The sequence below is a fragment of the Mastomys coucha genome, unplaced genomic scaffold (genome assembly GCF_008632895.1).
Source record: "Mastomys coucha isolate ucsf_1 unplaced genomic scaffold, UCSF_Mcou_1 pScaffold3, whole genome shotgun sequence".
In the NCBI taxonomy this organism is placed as follows: Eukaryota; Metazoa; Chordata; class Mammalia; order Rodentia; family Muridae; genus Mastomys; species Mastomys coucha.
In genome coordinates, this window is record NW_022196909.1 from 31,916,991 (window position 1) to 31,938,167 (window position 21,177).

The 21,177-nt window shown below is 44.8% G+C and overlaps 1 protein-coding gene across 1 annotated transcript in view; it reads right to left on the bottom strand.

Moving 5' to 3' along the window:
• Positions 1 to 7,381: 7,381 nt before the first annotated feature.
• Positions 7,382 to 21,177, bottom strand: part of Reep3 (receptor accessory protein 3) — an 86,257-nt gene continuing 72,461 nt past the window's right edge. Inside the window, exons 6-8 of the mRNA XM_031348644.1 lie at positions 19,507 to 19,651; positions 12,728 to 12,873; positions 7,382 to 11,616 (exon numbers count right to left, since the gene is read on the bottom strand). Of these exons, the coding sequence (XP_031204504.1) occupies positions 11,560 to 11,616; positions 12,728 to 12,873; positions 19,507 to 19,651 (348 nt within the window). The 3' untranslated portion in view covers positions 7,382 to 11,559. The remainder of the gene's footprint in view (positions 11,617 to 12,727; positions 12,874 to 19,506; positions 19,652 to 21,177) is intronic.

Genomic DNA, 21,177 nt, shown 5'->3' on the forward strand with positions numbered 1-21,177 from the left:
TTAGGAAAAGTGCTTATATGTATATATGTATGTGTCTGTGTATATATATATATATATATATATATATTTGTAGAGCCAATGTTCAACCACAATATTGTATTACAGAGACTCTGGCCAAGACAAGCTTTCAAAACTACACTGTAAGAAGCATCTTTTGAGCCGGGCGTGGTGGCGCACGCCTTTAATCCCAGCACTTGGGAGGCAGAGGCAGGTGGATTTCTGAGTTCGAGGCCAGCCTGGTCTACAGGGTGAGCTCCAGGACAGCCAGGGCTATACAGAGAAACCCTGTCTCGAAAAACCAAAAAAAAAAAAAAAAAAAAAAAAAAAAAAAAAAAAGAAGCATCTTTTGTTCAGTTGGCATAAAGTGGTGATCTCCTGAAAACCTGGCTCCTTTTTTTCTTTTCAAAGTTTGGGATATTTTAGCCTAAATGGAATTTAGTGTTAAGCAGACATGCTAGATTGGAAATAGCTGAAAAATAATGATTGTGCTTGGTGCTAAAAGGGAGATGTTCTGGCAGGATATAAAAATATCAATCACATAGGAATGACATAAAAAAAATCTCAAATTATACTTGGGGGTGGTGGTGGCACAATCCTATAATCCCAGTATTTGGGAGGCAGATCTCTGAGTGTGAGATCAGCTTGGTCTTCAGAGCAAATTCTAGGAAAGCTAAGGCTACACAGAGCAACCCTGTCTTAAAAAAAAAAAAAAAAACAAAGGAAAAAAATCTCAAGCTATAAAGTCAGCAAGAAGGTAAGGTTAGGACTGGCTAAACAAAAACCCAATAACTGAAGTTCCTGGAGCCCAAGGTCCAGCTGGGGCCCTAACTCCACATACATCTACACACACACACATACACACACACACACACACACACACACACACACACACACACACGATACTAAATTATTGGGGTTTTTGTTGTTGTTGTTGTTTTGAGACAGGATTTCTCTGTGTAGCCCTGGCTGTCCTGGAACTCACTCTGTAGACCAGGCTGGCCTCAAACTCAGAAATCTGCCTTCCTCTGCCTCCCAAGTGCTGGGATGAAAGGCGTGCGCCACCACTGCTGGGCTAGATTATTGTTTTTTATGAAACTTCAGTACCATCAAACGTGTTTCCTTGTCCTTGTCCTCCACCCACTGTCAGCCTAAAATGGCCAGGAATTCTCTGAATAGCCAGGAATTATTTGAACTGATCCTCTTGCCTGTCTAGGATGTGCTGAGATGACAGGCTTGTGTCACCAAGTCGGGATTATACAGTCCCGTAGCCCAGAACTCAGGGTTTCCATGGATACTGGCTAGCTAAGTGATCTACCAACTAAATGACTTCCCCAGTCCCTCACCAATCCCAGATGACAAATGGAAGCGCTCGACAAAGCATTTGAACGCTTAAGTCCCCTGTACTCAGCACTCTGGTTTCTTAGTCTCTGAGAAGCCAGGGTAGCTTGGGAGAGGGCACATCAAGGTTTGCTTAGTATCTGTTGCGTGTACAGTATCAGTGACTAGGTGAGGTGACAGGGCCTATTTATTCGAGTTTCCCTGAAGGGGTGGGGGATTGAGGGAAGGCCTGGCCTTAAGACTGCCTGTCTGAATCAAAAAGGACCACCCTTTATCATCATGGCTGTGACTTCATGTTTGCCTTTATGATAGCCACTCCTACCCCTCGGGGCTCCTCTGATCTTCTGGTTGTCACATTGGCGCAATGACCGGGGATGTTATGACACCCTTTAAAAATAATCCGAGGACAACTTTATGAAGGGCAGCTTAAACAAGTCGAATGGAAACAATTTGTTCTTATCGGAGCATCCCAGACACCCTCTTGTTTTGGAGAAAATGGAGAGGGTCCTTGTAGCCCCTCCCACTTTGGGTGATGGAAGAGGGACAAGAAGGAGCTGTGGACACCCGGGTCCAGAAAGGTCAGCATTCGAAACAGGAGCAGAGGGCAGAGCGGAGGGGGACTCCCGCTCTGGTCTCAACCCACCAACAGCGTGCCTTCCCCCTCTTTTATTCTCCGAGGGTCCCCTCCTTCTGCCATTACCTTATAGGGAACCAGGATTGTTAAATCCCACGCAGTAGGTTTATCACGACGGCGGCCTACGGGCAGGACGCCATTACCCTAACCTCCCCAGGAAAGCTCCAGTTACTTCCCACCCCAGGGCCCCCACCAATCCAGCTCACTCCCTGAGGTGGGATGCCCAGCGCCTCTGGCATCTGAAGCCCGGCTGCGAAAGGGAGAGGCCGCCTCTGCGGGAGCCCCGCCCCCGTCCTGGAACATCTGGACCCGGAGGTTAGCACTCCAGTGGTGGCTCGCCGGCCGCCAGCTGTGCGCGCTCCCGGTCCTGGGCAGGCGGCCCGCGAGTCTGGGTGGACACGTGGGAAGGCTTGGGCCTATTCCTTATGAGTTGACTTTAAAACCAGGGGAATCTCAAGTCCAGTTCCCAGCATGGACCTACTGGGTTCTCTCGCACGCCCCGTCTAACGTAGTAGTTTTCCAGTCCAGCCCCCCTGGCTTCCCAGCATGGACCTACTGGGTTCTCTCGCACGCCCCGTCTAACGTAGTAGTTTTCCAGTCCAGCCCCCCTGGCTTCCCTTGGAGCGTCTCAAACCAGCACAGGAAACTTATTCCTATAAGATAAATCCTGCATTTTCATCTGACGACCCCTGGAGCTCGCACTGGGATTCCAGCGGGGCGCCAGGGAGTCCCATATGGGTGGGTGGAGGGGAGAAGGGTTTTTCTCTGGGGTTTTCCCTAAAGCATCGCTGACCCGAAGTAGATTCCACTTTGGAAATTGGGGGTCTGATCCACCCTAAACTGGCAGTTCTCGCTGGGAGAGAGAGTCCTGTTGAGCACTGTGATTCAATTCCCCTGGAATGTGCTTGGAATAACAATGGAGACTTGAAAGCTTTTTATGGCCGAGGTATCTGGTGGAGACCGAGCGGGTTCGGTTGCGCTGGCGGACCGCCGAGGGGGCAGCCTAGCCTAAGGCTGGGCTGCGCCCTGGGGCATCTGGTTTGAATTAGCCCCAGAGCAATTCTATCAGCTTAATCGACCATCCTGCAGAATCGACGGAACAGGACAAACCAAATATATTCCTGGCACTCCAGTAATAGTTAAACCCAATCGCGTTTTACCGTTGGGGCTTCCAAGTGCCCCAAAAAGTACAACTGTCGTTATTTTATAGATATTGCGAATTTAACTTCCTTTTCACATCTGGTGGGTGGACATGCGCAAGCACGGCTCTGTTACCCTTCTTTTTGTATGACGCCTTGGAACAGTGAGAGGGGTCTAAGGCCAACATATGTGTTGTGTGGCACTAAATATATAGCCACATTTCCCCTCCACGCCCTAGCTGAGCATTCCGAACGCAAGTTGGAACAAAGGCTGAGGGTAAAGGTTGAGCTTGTGCCAAGAACTACAGTCATCGGGGTAAATAACCTTGTTTTCTCCTTCAGCAGTGGCCGCTACCAAATCCCCGTTCTTGGAAGGTGGCCAACTGTCTGTCCGGGTTGAGGGTGCAGCTAATTAGAGAGAGTCTATAAACCTCTCTGTCAAAGAGGGCATGTGACCTCCACCCCCCACCCACCCCCCAAGTCCAAACAATAAAGGCAGCTAGCCTGCAGGCACTCAGCACCGCGGCCCTGCGGGTTTCCTAAATAGGAACAGGATGAAGGCCGGGCTTTAGGGGTTCCCGAGGCTCTCCGCGCTCACACCCAGGAGGAATCGGTCGGTCCCTCGGCTTCCCAGTAAGACTTGCTGCCATCACTCCCTCCAAATCTATTTAGAGGAGTGCGGCTCGCAGAGAGCACATTGTCTAATCTAAATGAGGAAGCAATTATTCCTCGCTGCTGTCAGAGGAGCTTGGAGACAGTGGGTCAAAGATCAACCTGCTGTCATGTGACCTTACTCCGCACTTGTGAAAGATCAACTCTTACCGACAATTATTCAGCTTTCCTTTTGTGAAACAGTCTCCCCCCCGCCCCCTCCCCCGGTTACATTTCCCCCCTTCTTACTCTTTAACATCCTTATACGTTTTTTTTTTCTAAAGTAAACACAGCATCTCTCTCAGCTTGTTGCTTAATGGTAAATACTAAACTTTTGTGCGGGTTCACTGGCGTCTTCTCAGAATATTGCAAAATGGAGCTCTTTGTCTTCCTGTCTTTGTCTAATTTCCCTGCCCCGGAGCCTCTTTGCTAGCTTTAATTTTATACAGCATGTTGTAAACTATAAATAACACAGCTCTACTTTCCTAGAACATAGCATATGGAAACTGTCGTCTGCGGTACGTCCCAACTGTAGTTTCAATTTAAAGACTGAATAAAGTTAATCCCCTGTGTGAAACGGTGTCGGGCCGTTTGCGTGTGTATTTTATTAGTTGAAACCGGGTGTGGAGGAACACCAGGAATTTTTGGTGTTGGGAACGGAGCACATAAAAGGGTTGATATGGTGTAGTTTGAAGTGGGGGGATGTGGGGGTGGGGTGGGAAGAGGCCAGGAACTAATGCTGGTGGGAGGGCTCGGAGCAGGAAAGCCCCTCCTGAGGGGATGTTTCTCTCAGTAGCCACATCCTCTCTTCAAACGCTTCCTGTTTGGTCTCAGCCAATAATGGATGGGCGAATTATTTTTCCTATTCAGTTTAAAAGCATCTTTTCTCTCTTCTCTGAAGCTAAAAGCCAGATCAATGATTGAACACAACAGTTGATTCCACTTAATCTTCCGATAAACATCTGAAACTTATGTAGTATTTATAAAATCATTTCTAGGCTAGTCTTTTTTTTCTTCCAGTATTGCAATTCCCCGAAGTATAATGAAATGAACCAAAGTCCAAAGTTCCCAACAATAGGACCTGGGGGTTATTCTCTGGGTTGGCTGGTTGGTTGGTTTACAAAGTAGGGATTATAAACTGTCAGCAAGAAACACAAGGGGCATCGGAAGCCAGAGTGTAATTGTTCTTTTCCCACATAAGGCCATAGCATCCCCTTCTTTTGTAGTTTCTACATACAAAGACAGTGAAATGGTTTTATTTTGAGGTGGAGTTCCTTTGAAATTTTAATTTTTTAAGAATATTGTGGCCAGCACACGCCTTTAATCCCAGCACTTGGGAGGCAGAGGCAGGTGGATTTCTGAGTTTGAGGCCAGCCTGGACTACAGAGTGAGTTCTAGGACAGCCAGGGCTACACAGAGAAACCTTGTCTCAAAAAACCAAAATAATATTGTGATGGCTACGTGCATATATCAACTTGGCTAGGCCATTCTACTGATTTAACTAAGACTAATAAAGTATCCTTTCTTTTTCTGTCCATCTCTTCCTCTTCCTCTCCTCCTCCCCCCCCCTTTTTTTTTTAAAGAGGCAGGGTCTCAATATAGAATGGCTAGCTAGCCTTGGACTCAATACATAGACCAGATTTGTTGGGAACTCAGAAAGATCCACCTGTTTGAATGTTGGGATTAAAAGCATGCACAGGGGCTGGAGCACTTACTAGTCTTCCAGAGGTCCTGAGTTCAATTCCCAGCAATCACATGATGGCTCACAACCATCCATAATGGGGTCCAATACCCTCTTCTGGTGTGTCGGAGGGGGGTGACAGTGTACTCACATAAAATAAATAAATCCTTCTTTTTTTAAAAAAAGCATGCACAGCTACTCTTGTCGTTCATCTTCATTTTCAAGATGACATCATGAATCCCTGACTCTCAAACCACACTCCATAATGTGGGTGGGCCTCATCGAAATGATAAGGGGAATGTGGTCAGCACCCACACGGTAGAGGACAGATTCTCAAAAGCTACAGACACACACACACACACACACACACACACACACACACACACACAGATTCTTCTCGGTGAGAGGTGAGAGGCTGGTCTGGAGGTTGTGGAGAGCTGAGAGAGATGCTCAGATTCAAAACATGCTTTGGAGCCAAAGGACTCACCGCTGTGCCGGATGTTATGAGCAAAGCCAGGTGTTGGTGGCACATGCCTTTACTCCCAGCACTCAGAAGGCAGAGGCAGGCAGATCGATCCCTGGGAGTTCGAGGTGAGCTTGGTCTACAGAGAGAGTTCTGGGATGGGCAAATATACCAGAGAAATTCTGTCTTAACCCCCCACACCCCCTCCCAAAAAGGTAAAGGCAAGAAGGGACCCCAAGCATTGCTTAAAAAATATGTTCTAAGAGAATCAAATGAATTATTCAAGGATCTACAAGAAACCCTAGAATAATGCAGACATTGATCTGATAATAGTGAATCCATTCTTTCTAAGCAAGAATTCCTTTAAATTGTTATTCTGTCTTCATGGATGCAGGCTCTGTGCTGAGACATAACCATACTATTGTACAAACTGGGCAACCAGTGCGTGCTACTAGATGTATGAAAAGTGATGATAACTTGATTAGCATAAAATAACAAAATATGCAGTCCTGGCTGGCCTGACATTCATAGAGATCAGCTTGCTTCTCAGGTGCTAGGATTAAAGGTGTTCACAACCATCTTGGCCTTCTTCCCTTTGTTCTTTTTTTTTTTTTGGTTTTTCAAGACAGGGTTTCTCTATGTAGCCCTGGCTGTCCTGAACTCAGAAATCCACCCGCCTCTGCCTCCCAAGCGCTGGGATTAAAGGCGTGTGCCAGCACCGCCCGGCCTTCTTCCCTTTTTTAATATGGCACCTTTGAGCAAATATATTTTCCTGGTCTTCTTTCTCTAAAAAGCATTAAAAAAAAAAAAAAAGCATGAGTTCCTTGACTGCATTTGCATATGCACACCACATACTTGCCTGGAGCCTACAATTCCTGTTGTTAAAGAGCAGTTCTTTAGTAACCTACAGAGCAGGTCATTAAAATTCCAATTCAAAGAAGTGTCTTCTAAAAAGCAATTGTATTTCTTTAGACAGGGCCTCACTGTGTAGCCCTGGCTATCTTGGAACTCACTCTGTAGTCCAACTCAGAGATCTCCCCGCTTCTGCCTCCAGCCCAAGTGTGCCACCACCGCCCAGCACAAGGGAGCTTTCAGAAAGGGATTTATCTGTAAAGTTAAAACCCGAGGCAGACAAACCTCTTCTGAGTCTCAGACAGACAGAACCCCAGAACACTTACAGCATCCGCACACCCGAATTTTCTGTTAACACTTGATGCTGAAGACAGTCTGTCAATCAATGTGACGGAGTACCTGAGGCGGGTGCCCTGCTCCTCTGTCTAGCATCCAGACTTCACAACCCAGGACACCTTCCTCAGCCCACGCTAAGCTTTACAGAAAATAACAATACTTCATGATGTGTTGCAAGCTGAAGGACATAGATATGTTGTCTGTTACTACTAATGCATACTAGAGAACATTAATCCACAGACTTCAACATATATATTCAGATATATAAAGAAAAATAAATACTCAACTGCCACTAATGAAATGAGTTCGCTTTATTGTAAAAGTTTCCCAAAACACACATGCAGAGCCACCCATGTAAGGGGGGGGGGGCTTGAGGCTTAACAAAGATTTTATAAAATTATTTCCGCTTAAAGTATTAAAGTACACAGAGTTAAAAAACTATTAGAAGGTAAGTCAAGGTCAATCAGAAGAATTACCACTAAAAGACTAATCTTAGAAGTACTTAGGAAAAAAGACAATTTCTTTTCAGGAAACTAATCTTAGGGTATGTTTCTTAAGAAGTACTATAAACCACAAAGCAAGGACCCTCTCGAAAGTGACCTGTTTCACAAAGAAATCAACCTAAAAGGGAGAGGTCAGAGGAGACAGCAGTGGGATCTGTATTCAGATTTCTGTATTTAGATCTAGTTAGATCCCCCGCTAGTTTTTTTTTTTTTTTGTAATGGCAGACAATATTCCAATTTAAAAAACCTTACAGTTAATATAAGACAGTATTACAGTAATACCATAAAGGTTCAGGCGTTTCTCCAAAAATACAAGAAAGAAAGAAGGTACATGTTAGCCGAGGGTTGACATAATTTTAGAGTATTTACACGCTTTTTAACACTGTGGAAGTCTTTGGTGGTAACACACAGACTAAGATCCCTGAAAACACATGAGGAGTTAGCGCCGCTTCATCCCTCCATGTGCTAAAGTGTTTGTTGCTAGCAATGAGAGCAAGATCTCATTTTCTTTTAGCTCTATAAAACACCTACAGTGTGTGTGGAAGGGACCTAATCAGGAACTGAGGTGGCTTTAGATAATGGTTTATTTAGTAATCAGCTTATTTCTGGTTCCTTTCTGTTTTTCACAGGATTTTTGGTTTTTTAATTTCAGTATGTGTTTATGAGTACGTGTGTAGGTGAGAAGGTATGTTTCCGTGCATGCATGTGCCCTTGGGAATCAGAGGAAGACTTCCTGGAGTTATCCCCTGGAGTTGGCACTGCAAGCAAACTGTGAACTAAATGCCTGGCCTAGGGGCTAAGAATCGAACCCAGGTCCTCTGCAAGAGCGGTATGTGTTCTTAAAACATCGAGCCATCTCTCCAGCTCTACTTATGGCTCCTTTTAATATCAGAAAGGAAACAGAGAGAGATACAGTATAGACATACCAATTTTTATACTTAACAGTTAAGTACGGGGAATGTTAAGTACCAGTGATCACATTAAACGACTGGATACTAAGATGAAATACTAGTAGGCTATAATTTTTTTGGATAAATGTCAAAAGGCAGAGAAACAGTGCCTTAAACAGGTTTGTGCATCATGTGCTGGTGCTCCAATGGACAGCGTGGGTAAGTCAAGGCACTGTGGTCTATGAATAAATGTACATTTCTTAAAAAAAAAAAAAAATCAGCATACTCAAAAGCAGAAACAAACGATGTGGCTCCGATCCACTTTAAGAGAAACAGAACAAAAAATAGCTTTAGCTCAGTACACAGAGTTCAAAGATAAGGGCACGCCATGATGGGAGACCATGGGGGACAGAAGCAAAGCAGGGTAGGACAGTCATCAAGTGCACACGAGCATGTCTACAGCAGGGACAAGCCCGAGCAGGGACTGGGAGGGAGAATGGCAGTGAGCAGATCAGCCAGCATTCATTCTGAGTCAGGCGGTATCTTTGCTTGAGCATTTTGATTCTAGAATGTGATAATTCTCCCAATTTAAGAAGCCTGTGAAGGAGGATATGGAGCCACACACTTCAGTACTTAGAAGGCTGAAGCATCCAGAGTATCCATATGTTGGAGGAATGCCTGGGCTACATAAGTGCATTTCAAGCTGGCTAGAGTGAGGCTTTGTCTCAAAACAACTTGGGCATGGCAGTGTCTGTGAGGCAAGTGGAGCTTCGTGAGTTCGAAGCCATCCTGGTCTACAGAGTAAATTCTAGGACAGCCAGGGCTACATAGCAGGACTCTGTCTCACAACACAAAACATCCTCCTCCCCCCAGACAAACAAACAAAAGTCAAAAGAAGAAACAAATCATTAAAAAACTCATTAATATCACAAGCTCATTCAATAATAGGTAAGTTTTTAACTGTCTTTTCTTTTTGGTTCTGGGATCGAACTCAAGGCCTTGTGTACCTCAAGCATGGTATCTCTCCGTAGCTCTGAAGGGTAAGTTTAATAAGAGATTGGACTTGAAAAACATACAGTCTTGCCAGTCTGTCCCCATGGAGACAAAGTAACTCACTTTACTTATCAAATCGCCTTATCAGGTAACACGGCCTCTGCAGGGAAAACCAGCCATGCTGTACAGCATCCATGCCACACAGCATTGGTTCCGAGCAGGCAAAATGAATAACATTCTGTCCAATAATTTATTATAGAACTTTATAGATGTTTGAACAGAAATTAAAGAATCCTTCCAGAAATGAAGAGGCTATTAGTCAAAGCCAAGTAGATGGAGATACAAGAATAAATTTGAGAGGAAAAAAATTTGAATTTTTATTTGGTGTTAAAAATACTAACAATATGATTCAGTGTAGAAAATATTCGTAGCATCAGGGGGTTGTGCATGGATGCCCCTCAGGCACCCCCTCATAAATGTTGTTTGATACTGAAAATTTGATTAATCATCCCCCCTAATATGATTTAGTGTTCACAATACCCAGTTAGTAGGGCAACCTAAAAATAGCTGAGTTCAATCCCTCTAAATCTCTTAGATTAAAAAGATGGCCGTTTTATAGAAGCCTGGGATATGTAGCATCAATGGTGTTTGTGTTTTATCCTGACACTCATCTTCAGGGAATAATCTTAGGCAGAAAAATCTAACAGCTGCCGGGGCTGTAAGGTAGCATTGGCCTCTGCCAGGCGGCTTGAGAACGAAGTGTGGGCACTGGGAGTTCCATGGGTTAGAAAACACTAAGTGCTACGTTGGTCTGGGATCTGTGACTATTCCACAAAAGCTGTCTGTCTGTCTGTCTGTCTGTCTGTCTGCCTGCCTACCTACCTACCTACCTATCTATATAATTTGCATTGGTGTTTTGCCTGTAAGTGTATCTGTGTGAGGGAGTCCAATCCCTTGGAACTGTATTGCAGACACTTGTAAACTGCCATGTGGTTGCTGGGAATTGAACCATGGTCCTCAGGAAGAGCAGCCAGTGCTCTTAACCTCTAAGCCACGTCTCTAGCCCCCAAAAGCTATTTTTTTGAACCCTAGAATAACATAATTTTCTGTTGATAAAAACCACATTGAATTCAACTATGGACACTAATTAATGTTTAAGATAACTTTTCAGAGGTCAAAAATATAATTGAAAGGCAGTTAAAATTAGCCTTGTGAGAATAACAACTGTTATCCCAGCAACAGTGAGGTGGAAGCAGGAAGAGGATCAGGAGTTCAAGGCCACCTTGGGCTATAAGAGACCCTATCTCAAAAATAAAAACAAAACAAAACAAAGGAGTACAAATTTAACAGTTACATGTTTCTATATAGGCTGAATGAATTTACCAAATGAAACAAACCCACAGGAAAAGGAGATGATGCGGTTCCAAGGCATAATCTTGACATGTCAGAGTATGACAGACAACAAAACAGACAGCATCCATAAAATGTAAAATGTAAAGTAAATATACAATCGTAAAATAAGTAAACAATTTTCAAGTGTGCAAAACTAGCCAGAAAAGTGCTACATGGACACCTGGTTTTCAAAGAATCTGTTTTAAAATCGTTTAGCTCATGGTGGACAGCTTCTGAGGCTTAGGGGAAGGACACAGCACCATCCTATGGTCATGGCGCTGACTCCTCAGTGGCTCGCACGGCTCTCCTGTGACAGACGCGGCACAGATGACGTAAACAGAATGCAACACCACAACTGGCAGGTGTATCCTGAAGCAGAGACTTTTTAAGTATACCCTGGGTCTGGGCTTTATCCTTAGATCCCAGGCACTCAGTGTTGCCCTTGACATCAGGAAAGTGATCCTCTGTCACTTTTGTTATCTACAGGCACATTAACAAACCTTACTAGGTTTAGCAGTTAAAAAAAATCTAAAAGTAATTGTTAAAGAAACACAGACCATTTAAAGTCATTATGTAAATCCCGTCACTGCCACAAATCTGAAGATTCAAGTGTAAGTCTACACCTTGTTAGAAAATTAGGTTGATTTGTTAATGTTTACTCGTCTTGGGATGGGTGAGGTGTAGACACTAAAAATACACCTGCGGTCGCTTCTTCACTTTATATTTTAGTGAACCATACCGCACCTGAAGAAAGAAAGGCTTAGTGTTAATAACAGGGAACCCAAAATAACGAGGTATGGAAATGCCATAAGGCTTTGCTACGCTGTATACTGACTAAAACTAAACTAAACTAAACTAAAACATATGCAACAACCAAACAGAGTGCTTACTTTTTAAAATTAGGAAGGTTTTAATATTCTGTTGCCATAGTAATGGTTTTGTCCCTCTGACATAAAGAATTAGCTTCTTTGCCAGCTGCCTGGGAGGCCCAGGCAGGACGGCTGTAAGTTCTAGGGTCTACCTGGGCCACAGAAGGAGCTAAGGGCCAGTATGGACAACTTACTGAGTTCTTACCTCAAAATAAAATATGCTGCTAATGTAGCTCGGAATTATCATTCTTGCACGGCCTGCATGGGATCTTTGGTTCAATTGCTAATACAGCACCCAAATCAATTATCCAACTAACCAATTAATCAACCAAAAATCAACCAACCAACCAACCAACCAACCAACCAACCAACCAACCAACCAACCAACCAACCAATCCAGTCAGCTAATCATCAAAGCAACTCCCTGGCAAGCAACCGCCTTCCTAAGAACCCCACCGACATGTAGCTTGTGATGTGACAGGGGGTGTGTGTAGGACATGACCTCATCAGTCACAGAGAAAGACACTGACTTAATGCTTATGTTTTGCTGAGTACGAAGTCAGTCAATGAACCTGGCTCCTCCATCATTTTCGGAGTCCAGCGACAGACACCATGTGATTACAGGTACACGGCTACTATTTAATCATCGCCGAGGGCTTGCTGAATGCAGAACTCTGCAGTTAATTCTGTCAGCAGCTTCCCTTCCTTAGGTACTGGGAAGCAATAGAGATTCACAATAACGGTGGGGTTTGCTATGTGGGAAGGCACAAGATAAAAAATGTCCCTAGAGATCCCTAACACACCTGGTTTTAATAAAAAATTTTAACTATAATGCTACACTCTCATTTGAATTCTTCATCCGCTGCTCATTTCACAGCTGTGATGATGACAAAGGGGAGGACATCCCTCACACACACACACACACACACACACACACACCCACACACACACCCCGTTAGGAAAAGCATTACCCAATGCACACTGACCTCTTTGCGACCTTTGATGGTCTTGACAGACTTCATGCTCTGGGATCGCCTTAGCCCCTTGTGAGTCACCATCTCGTCATCTGAGAACGGCCCCTCCGCTTCGTCTTCTGTTTGCTCACTTCCATCTTTCAGTGGAATTCCATAGGCTAAAGAAATGGACAGGACCGGTGTTTTAGTCAGAGGACACCAGTGAGCCTGCCTTGTACTCTGCCTGGCATTGAGGGCCTAGCTCAGGTCCTCTCCTCCCACTCATCTGGAAAGTGTTCTTGGCCCTTCCCGGTGAACGTTTGCTTTGGGCACTATTCTAGATAAAGATCGCAAGACTCATTTCCTCTGTGAACTTCCTTCTGATTGGTTTTACCCATTGCTTAGTATGTCTTGGAGATGGGTGTCGTCTGTAGCCCAGGCTGGGCGGGAATTCACAGCAAGGGTACCATGTCCAGCAGCCCGTTCTCATTTCACTATGAATATTTTTCTTTTATTTTAAAAAATAAGCTGGAGGGCTGGGGATAAGAGTAGGTAAGAGCTCTTGTACAAGCAGAAGGAGCTGGGTTCAGATCCTAGCATTCAAGTAAAAGCCTGGGCATGGTCCACTGGATTCCCACAACTCCACGGCTGTGTGTGTATGTGTAGGAGGCATGCGCAGATGGGGACAAGAGACAAGAGGATGTCTGGGGGCTTCCAAGTTGTCAGCCAAGTAGAAATACACGAGCCCCAGGTTGAGGGTGAGACCCTGCCTCAAAGGAAAACAGTAGAGAGCCAGAGAGGAACACACAGCTCATAATCGGGTGTGATCCACACCTGTGGCATTACGGACTTAGGAAGCAGAGAATGACTAATGGGTGTTTAAGGGTAGCCTGAGCTACAAGGTTAAACCCTGTGTCAAAACAACAAAGCCAGGTCTGCCAAGATGACTCAACTGAGTTTCAGATGACAGGGGAAAAGGTAGAAGGAGAGGGTGACACCAAAGTTGTCCTTTGACCTCCAAGTGCACAAACACATAAAATAATAATACATATGATTTAAAATGCCAGACTGAGCCAGGTGTGGTGGTGGTGCATGCATTTGGTCCTAGCCTGGGGAGGAAGAGGCAGGGGATCTCTGAGTTCGAGTCTAGCCTGGTCTATATAGTGAGTTCCAGGACAGTCAGAACTATACAGTAAAGCAAAAACAAAACAAGACAAAATGCTAAAGTGAAATGACAACAGTCAAGAATAAAGCCAAACAACACAGACACACACATATACAGATACACACACAGACACATATACATACAGAGACATACACACACACAGACACACATATGGACACAGACAGACATACACACAGACACACATGGACAGATAGACATACATGAACACATACAAACACACACATAGACATACACAGACACACACAGACACAGATGGACACACAGACAGACACACACACCAAAAACTAAACCAAAAAGTAACATTGAATCTCTTAAAAATTCCCAAAGAAAGTGGTTAACACCTAGAATTTGTTAAAAATTGAAAACAATAACAAGAAAACAAGAAAAACCCAGAGAAAAGGATTAGACATGTCAGCTCACACGAGTTGTAAGCAACCCCCCACGGGTGTGTTTAAGGCTGTCATTTGTGCCTGTGACTTTAATTAAGACCAAAGCCCCTCCCCCACCCATCACATTGTTGGTCAACTTGGAATGACAGGGGAACCTGAGAAAGACCCAAAGGGGCTAAAGTTGGGAAAATGAGTTCACTGGGGCACTTACAGCGCAGATGAGGCCTGGGAGGTTTCAGATAGAAGAAACCACAAGCCATAAGACAGATCTCAGAGGAGACACCCAGCACCAAGGTCAGCCAGGGACCACAGGGCCAGCTGAAGGGCTGTTATGTAGACCCTTAATTACTTATGTCTGACTGCTATTTAAACATCCAGGAAGGCTGACTACTGTACGAGGTCTAGAAGTATTCCAGGCTTGGAGTTAGGAGCAAGAGCACCCCACTGCAGAAGGTGAGAGACTCAGACACTAGCTAGTCCTGTTGGGATAACTAGTCGGTACACCCTGGCTGGGCTCCACCCTGCAGTCACGATTCGCTGGCCCTGGGGTGGGGCCTAGATGAGCATCTCTAACAAGCCCTGGGGGATGATTACTGCTGAGGCTGAGGGGGAGGGGGAGGCCAGACAAGGGGCCAGTCTGAGGCTGGACAACCGGTGCAGTTACATGGCCTCAGGAGGTTTTAAATCCCTTTCTAATAAAGATAAGGAAGGGAAGATAAGGGCCCAGGAGGAAGCAGGGATGGATTTTTCTGTCAAGAAAATGACACGGGGTAAATGTCACTAGTCAGCTCTCCCCGGACACAGATTATCTGAGACTTACAATCCAAACTGAACAGTTGCTAATATGCTTTTTACTCTCGTAATAACATAAATGACTTTAATTATATACCAGGCAAGTACAATTTTAGGCCTGCCAAGCATCTAGGCTAGAAGTCAGGAAGGATTTGGAAGCAGGACTAGGCATTATTTTGGCTGGAATCCCTTGTTTTCCTCTAGCAGTTAGAGACAGAACATCCCAGGGGGAAGCAAGCCCAAGTGTGGAGGGCAGCAGAGGCAGATGGAAGGAAGTTCACTGAAGCCAGGGAGGTGTTCCCTGCCTACGGGAAGATGAAGCCATAGTCTCCCTAAGAAGTGTCAGGATGTGTGAATTGGTTTATTTTATTTTTAAAAGATTACTATTATGTTCGAGGCCAGCCTGGTCTACCGAGTGAGTTCCAGGACAGCCAGGGCTATATAGAGAAGCCCTGTCTGGAAAAAAAGAAATAAAAGATTACTATTATTACTTTCTTTGTTCATTTATTGTTTTTTTTCAAGACAGGGTTTCTCTTTGTAGCCCTGGCTATCCTGGAACTTGCTCTGTAGACCAGGCTGGCCACAAACTCAGAAATCTGCCTGCCTCTGCCTCCCGAGCACTGAGACTAAAGGCTGCCACTACTGCCGCTACTACCACCACCGGGTTTTTAAAGATTATTTTAAATTGACATTATATGTATGTGTGTCTCTGTGTGGGTATGTGCATGCAAGTGCAGGTGCCTCCTCTAAAGCCAGAGGAGGGCGCCAGATCTCCTGGAGCAGGAGTTACAGGAGGTCACAAGCTGAGCAGGGTGCTGGAAAATAAAATGGGGTTCTCGGGGAGAGCAGTATTGCTCTTAACTATGAATTCATCCTTCCGGTCCTGTCTTCTCTTTAAAAAAAGTTAAATTTTTTATGGGTGTGCATGGTCATGCTTGGCCATGTGTGATCTTCAAGGCACACTGCCAAGGGGTGCTTTTTTCATTCCACCGTGTAACTAAATCATCATGCTTGGGGCCAAGTTCCTCTGCTCCTTGGTGACAGTCCCCAGACAACCATATGTCACCAGGTGCAGCCTTTTACGTAATTTTAATTTTTTTCTTTTTCTTAACTGCCAAATATTTATTTAAAAATATTCTTGTTTGGGAGGCAGAGGCAGGTGGATTTCTGAGTTCGAGGCCAGCCTGGTCTACAGAGTGAGTTCCAGGACAGCCAGGGCTACACAGAGAAACCTGTCTCGAAAAAAACCCAAAAAACCCCCCAAAAACAAAAAAATCCCAAAAACTCGTTTAATGAAAACAAATCAGAAAAAAAAAGTAGAAGTTGCCATTTCTAGAGAGTTTTCCATTGTATTATTTAGTTTTTCCAAACAAGAGTATTGTGTTACTTACGACTGAATAATAGATTAAAACTAAACAGACAAACAGTAATACCACTCCCCAACCAGACAACAGAACAAACACACACACACAAAACAAAACATCTTAATCCTTACCACTATCTACTACGCCTCTGTAACACAAGCTCAAAACAGGCGCTGATTTGCAGTGTCTGATTTTTCTCTCTCCTTAGAATCTAACATTATTAGTTTTCTTGGTTAATAAATTGCCATTTTCTTTACTAGTTCTTGTAGGCACTTGGCTGTTATTATTACGAACAAGGGAACAGTCCTGCCATATACAGCTCCAAGCGCTTGTCTGGCAGACTGTCATCCGAAATGGCTAGTTCATTTTAAACCCATACAAAGCCCAAGAGGCTGGTCCACGACTTCCTCCCTCCCCTCAACTTCCCAGGCTTTTGTAGCTGCCTCCACAAATCACCACCAATAATGCGGTGAAGGCATACAGTGGGATCGCTGCCAGCATCTTGTTGGACAGTGGCTGTGGGAACCGCAGCTGCCAGGTGACTCCAGCTCGCCTCGGAGTCTGAGGGCCATACAGAGGGGACACACAGGCCTGTCTGAGAGGCCTCCTTGCTTTAGACACCTGCTGCTCGGCTTTTCCAAGCCCTGACACGTGTGAGCTCTTCTGTGGGGGTGTGGCCCCAGCCCCAGCTGCTGTCTGAGCACAGCTGCAGGAGACCTTAAACAGAACTACTTTGCAGAGCCCCGTTACCCTACATTCTGAGCCAAAAGGAGACTCTGATTGTTCCAGGCAACTGCTTGGTGGCATTTTGTTACATTGTAATATATTAGGACTGTTGATTAAGAACGTTCTGGGAGGATAAAAATTATTATTAATTTACTGTTTTAATTTGGAATATTTCTGGAGCCAAAAGCCTTTTCTGTGTATTTCTTGTCTAGATAGAGTCTGTTGAAAATCTGAACCCTTTCTATGCAATTTACAAGGGGCTCTATCTATCTATCACCTACCTATATACATATTTCCTTCCTTCCCCTTCTCCTTTCTTTTTTTGTTTTTGTTTTTGTTTTTTCGAGACAGGGTTTCTCTGTGTAGCCCTCGCTGTCCTGGAACTCACTCGGTAGACCAGGCTGGCCTCGAACTCAGCTCTGCCTGCCTCTGCCCAGATCAAGGGATGGAACTCAGGACTTTCTGCACACTAGGCGAGCACTCTACCAACTGAGCCACACCCAGCCTCAGGTCTTCATTCTTAAAAGTATTCTTCTTCTTCTTATTTTTTAATCAATGGTTGGTTTGAATATAACCTTTCAGACAGTGACCACTATTTTAAGCATTATTCATTCTTGGGAGAAAGGGAAAGATTTAATTTTATATTTTTGATTACATGCATGTAGGTATATCTGTGTATGGGTATGTGCAAGTAGTTCAGGTGCCCATTGAGGCCAGGGGTGTTGGGTCCCCCTGGAGTTGAAGCTAAGGTAGCTGGGAATAATGTTGGGTTCTTTTCAAGAGCAGTATGCACTCTCAATCAATGAGCCGTCTCTCCAGCCCCAACCTTCACTGTGGAAGAGGAGCTCTTACTACAGGTGGAAGCTGACATCTGGGAAGCTGAAGCAGGAGGATTGCCAAGAGCTCAAGGCCAGCCTGGGCTACATTACAAGACTTGGTCTTTTAAGAAGAAAGACACTGGGAAGAGCTACTACTTTATTTTAAAAATTAGCGTGAGTTATAAAATGATGATTTTTCAGTCTCCCTTTAAGGAGAGCTTAAGTTTTTGAAAGGGTGATTAACACTGTAATGAAAAGAAGTCCTCAGCATCTTAGTTTTCAGTGTAGACTCAAATGGAGGCTGCCGCAGACAGGATACAGGGACTCTGCTTGTCTATGTGCAATGCTTCCAAGGCCACACCAGTTTACTAAGAGCACAAAACACAGCAACTATGCCACCACGTGCATCATTTCTGCAGAAGAGGCCTACACCCTAGCTCTTGAATTAGCATGTGTCATCTGCGTAAGACGTCCCTCTGACCTGCAGATGTCAGTCCACAATCTGAACAGAGAGTGCTGATGAGCAGTCAGAACTAGAGCATGGGCTGTCCTAGGAACCATATGCACAGCTCCTAAAAACTCAAAGATGCATAAGAGGCTCTGTTCTCAGCTGCATGGATTTTGTGGGCAGCCACAGGCAAGAAGCGGTCTGACTTAGGAGAAAATTGGAGAGGGGGGACTACAGGTAAAACTGAAGCTCAAAGACATAAGCTTGGGCCTGGGATATTTCGGCTGGTAAGGTGCTTGTCCAGCATCCGCAGAACTCTGGATCCTATCCCTAGCCTTGGATTATGCCAAGTGTGGTGCTGTACACTGGGGCTTCATATTTGGGAGGTAGGAGCGAGAGTACAGTTCTCACCCTTGGCCAGCATGGGCTGTGACACCCTGTCTGGAAAACAGACAGACAACACACCAAATAATAAACCCCAAGATAGGTGCTTAAACTAGGTCAATTTTGCTAGGTGTGGTAGCTCACACTCGAAGTCCTGGTACTTGGGAGGGAGAGGCAGGAGGATTAAGAAATTGAAGACTAGTCAGGCAGTAGCGTCTCGGTTATATGCCTCGCGGTTCTGTTATAGAAGCTTTGCTGTTTTCTTGTGTGCACAGCTCCAGGGCGGGGAAGGGGCGGAGGGGTGCATGGTTTATGGACTGGCTTTCCTCCTTCCTCGGGACCCGTTCACCCTGGTAGGGGGTATGGGGGACAGTGGTTGGTGCACATCTTTAATCCCAGCACTTGGGGAAGCAGAGGAAGGTGGATCTCTATGAGTTTCAGGCCAGCCTGGTCTACAGAGCGAGTTCCAGGACAGCCAGGGCAGAGAAATCCTGTCTTCAGAAACCAAAAACCAAAGAAGCTGAGGACAGCTTCCCCTGTACAGTGAGTCTGAGGCCAGCGTAGGCTCCTGGATCCTCTGTGTCAAACATAGCGCATCACAAAGCCACGCCAGTTCGGTGTCCAGCACCGTGTACTCTTTGGTATCCGTCCTGACCCTTGGCCCATTCATGGAAGGCTCCCTTGCATCACGACAAACAGGCATACCTGGTGACTCAGTGGCTTGTCTGGCTTTCCTCTTTGGCTCTGGCAAAGTCTGGTAGGGTCTGTGTCCCACGGGCTCATCCCCTTGGATAGCTGTCAGATCGTGCATGCTGAAACTTCGCAAACGCTCCGTTATTGCTCCTTGGCTCTATTTAATAGAGAGGTGATAAGCTCTGAGAAAAAGATACTTTCAAATACTCTGTATTGCTCCTTGGCTCTATTTAATAGAGAGGTGATAAGCTCTGAGAAAAAGATACTTTCAAATACTCCGTACGTTTATCTATTGGACAAGTTCTTTGCTGTGAAACACAGTAACATTTTGCTAAACAAGTAACATCCCTGTAATCTTTTACTGCAAATACCACACACTGTTTATACTTTCTCAATACCCAAGTTGTTTATGTTTTCCTTCTGACATAGCTGCTATCTATATAAACACTAATCCGCTTTGCTTTTTCATGCATTTTCAAAGTACGCCACTACATTGATACATTTTATTCTAAGCATTTTAGCATTATGCTAAACTTTAAGATTTTTTTTTTAAAGTATAATGAGATTAACTTCAGAGAAAATAGCACCCACAGTTCTGAGCTGTAGTTCAGTACTCTGGGTTAGTAAGAATAAAAGGAAAGACAGTTTTGGACAAGGCTATGTCAGGAACAGTAGTAGCTCTAACTAGAACCAGGTAGAAAGAGTTAGGAGCCAAAGAATTTTGCATATGTAGCTATTTTCAGACAATGAATAATCTAGCAAGACACTCATCACTCATCATGGTATATTTTGTTTTTTCCTTATACAAGGTTTATTTATTTATTTAGTTAGTTAGTTATTTTAAAATGAGGCACAAGACCAGAAGACTTTTTTTTTTAAAGATCTATTTATTTTATTTATGTATGTGAGTACATTGTCACTGTCTTCAGACACACCAGAAAAGAGCATAAGATCCCATTACAGATGGTTGTGAGCTACCATGTGGTTGCTGGGAATTGAACTCAGGACCTCTGGAAGAGCAGTCAGTGCTCTTAATTGCTGAGCCATCTCTCCAGCCCCCAGGTTTATTTACTTTCATTCTATGTGCCTCCGCATATGTATGTGAACTATATGGTGTAGTTCCCCCAGAGTCAAGAAGAGACTATCTGATTCCCTGGACCTGGAGGTACAGGCATGGACCCATCATACGGGTGTCAAGAAGTGAACCTGGTCTTCTGGGAGAGCAGTTAATGCTCTTAACCGCTGAGCTGGCTCGCCAGCTCCCACTTCGGTCTTACCAATATGACAGGTACAGGCAAACATTTAAATGTAAACTAATTAAAATGAAATCAAACGAAAACTCAGTCCTTTCCTTGCACTGGCCACACCTGAGATGTTAACAGCTGTTTGTGACGGCAGTGTTAACAGTACAGCCATGGCAGAGAGCAGTCCCGCATGGCCATGGCAGAGAGCAGTCCAGCATGGCCATGGTAGAGAGCAGTCTAGTAAAGCCATGGCAGACAGCATCCCAGCACAGCCATGGAAGACAGCATCCCAGCACAGCCATGGCAGATAGCATCCCAGCATGGCCATGGCAGACAGCATCCCAGCACAGCCATGGCAGACAGCATCCCAGCACAGCCATGGTAGACAGCATCCCAGCACAGCCATGGCAGAGAGCAGCCCAGCACAGCCATGGCAGAC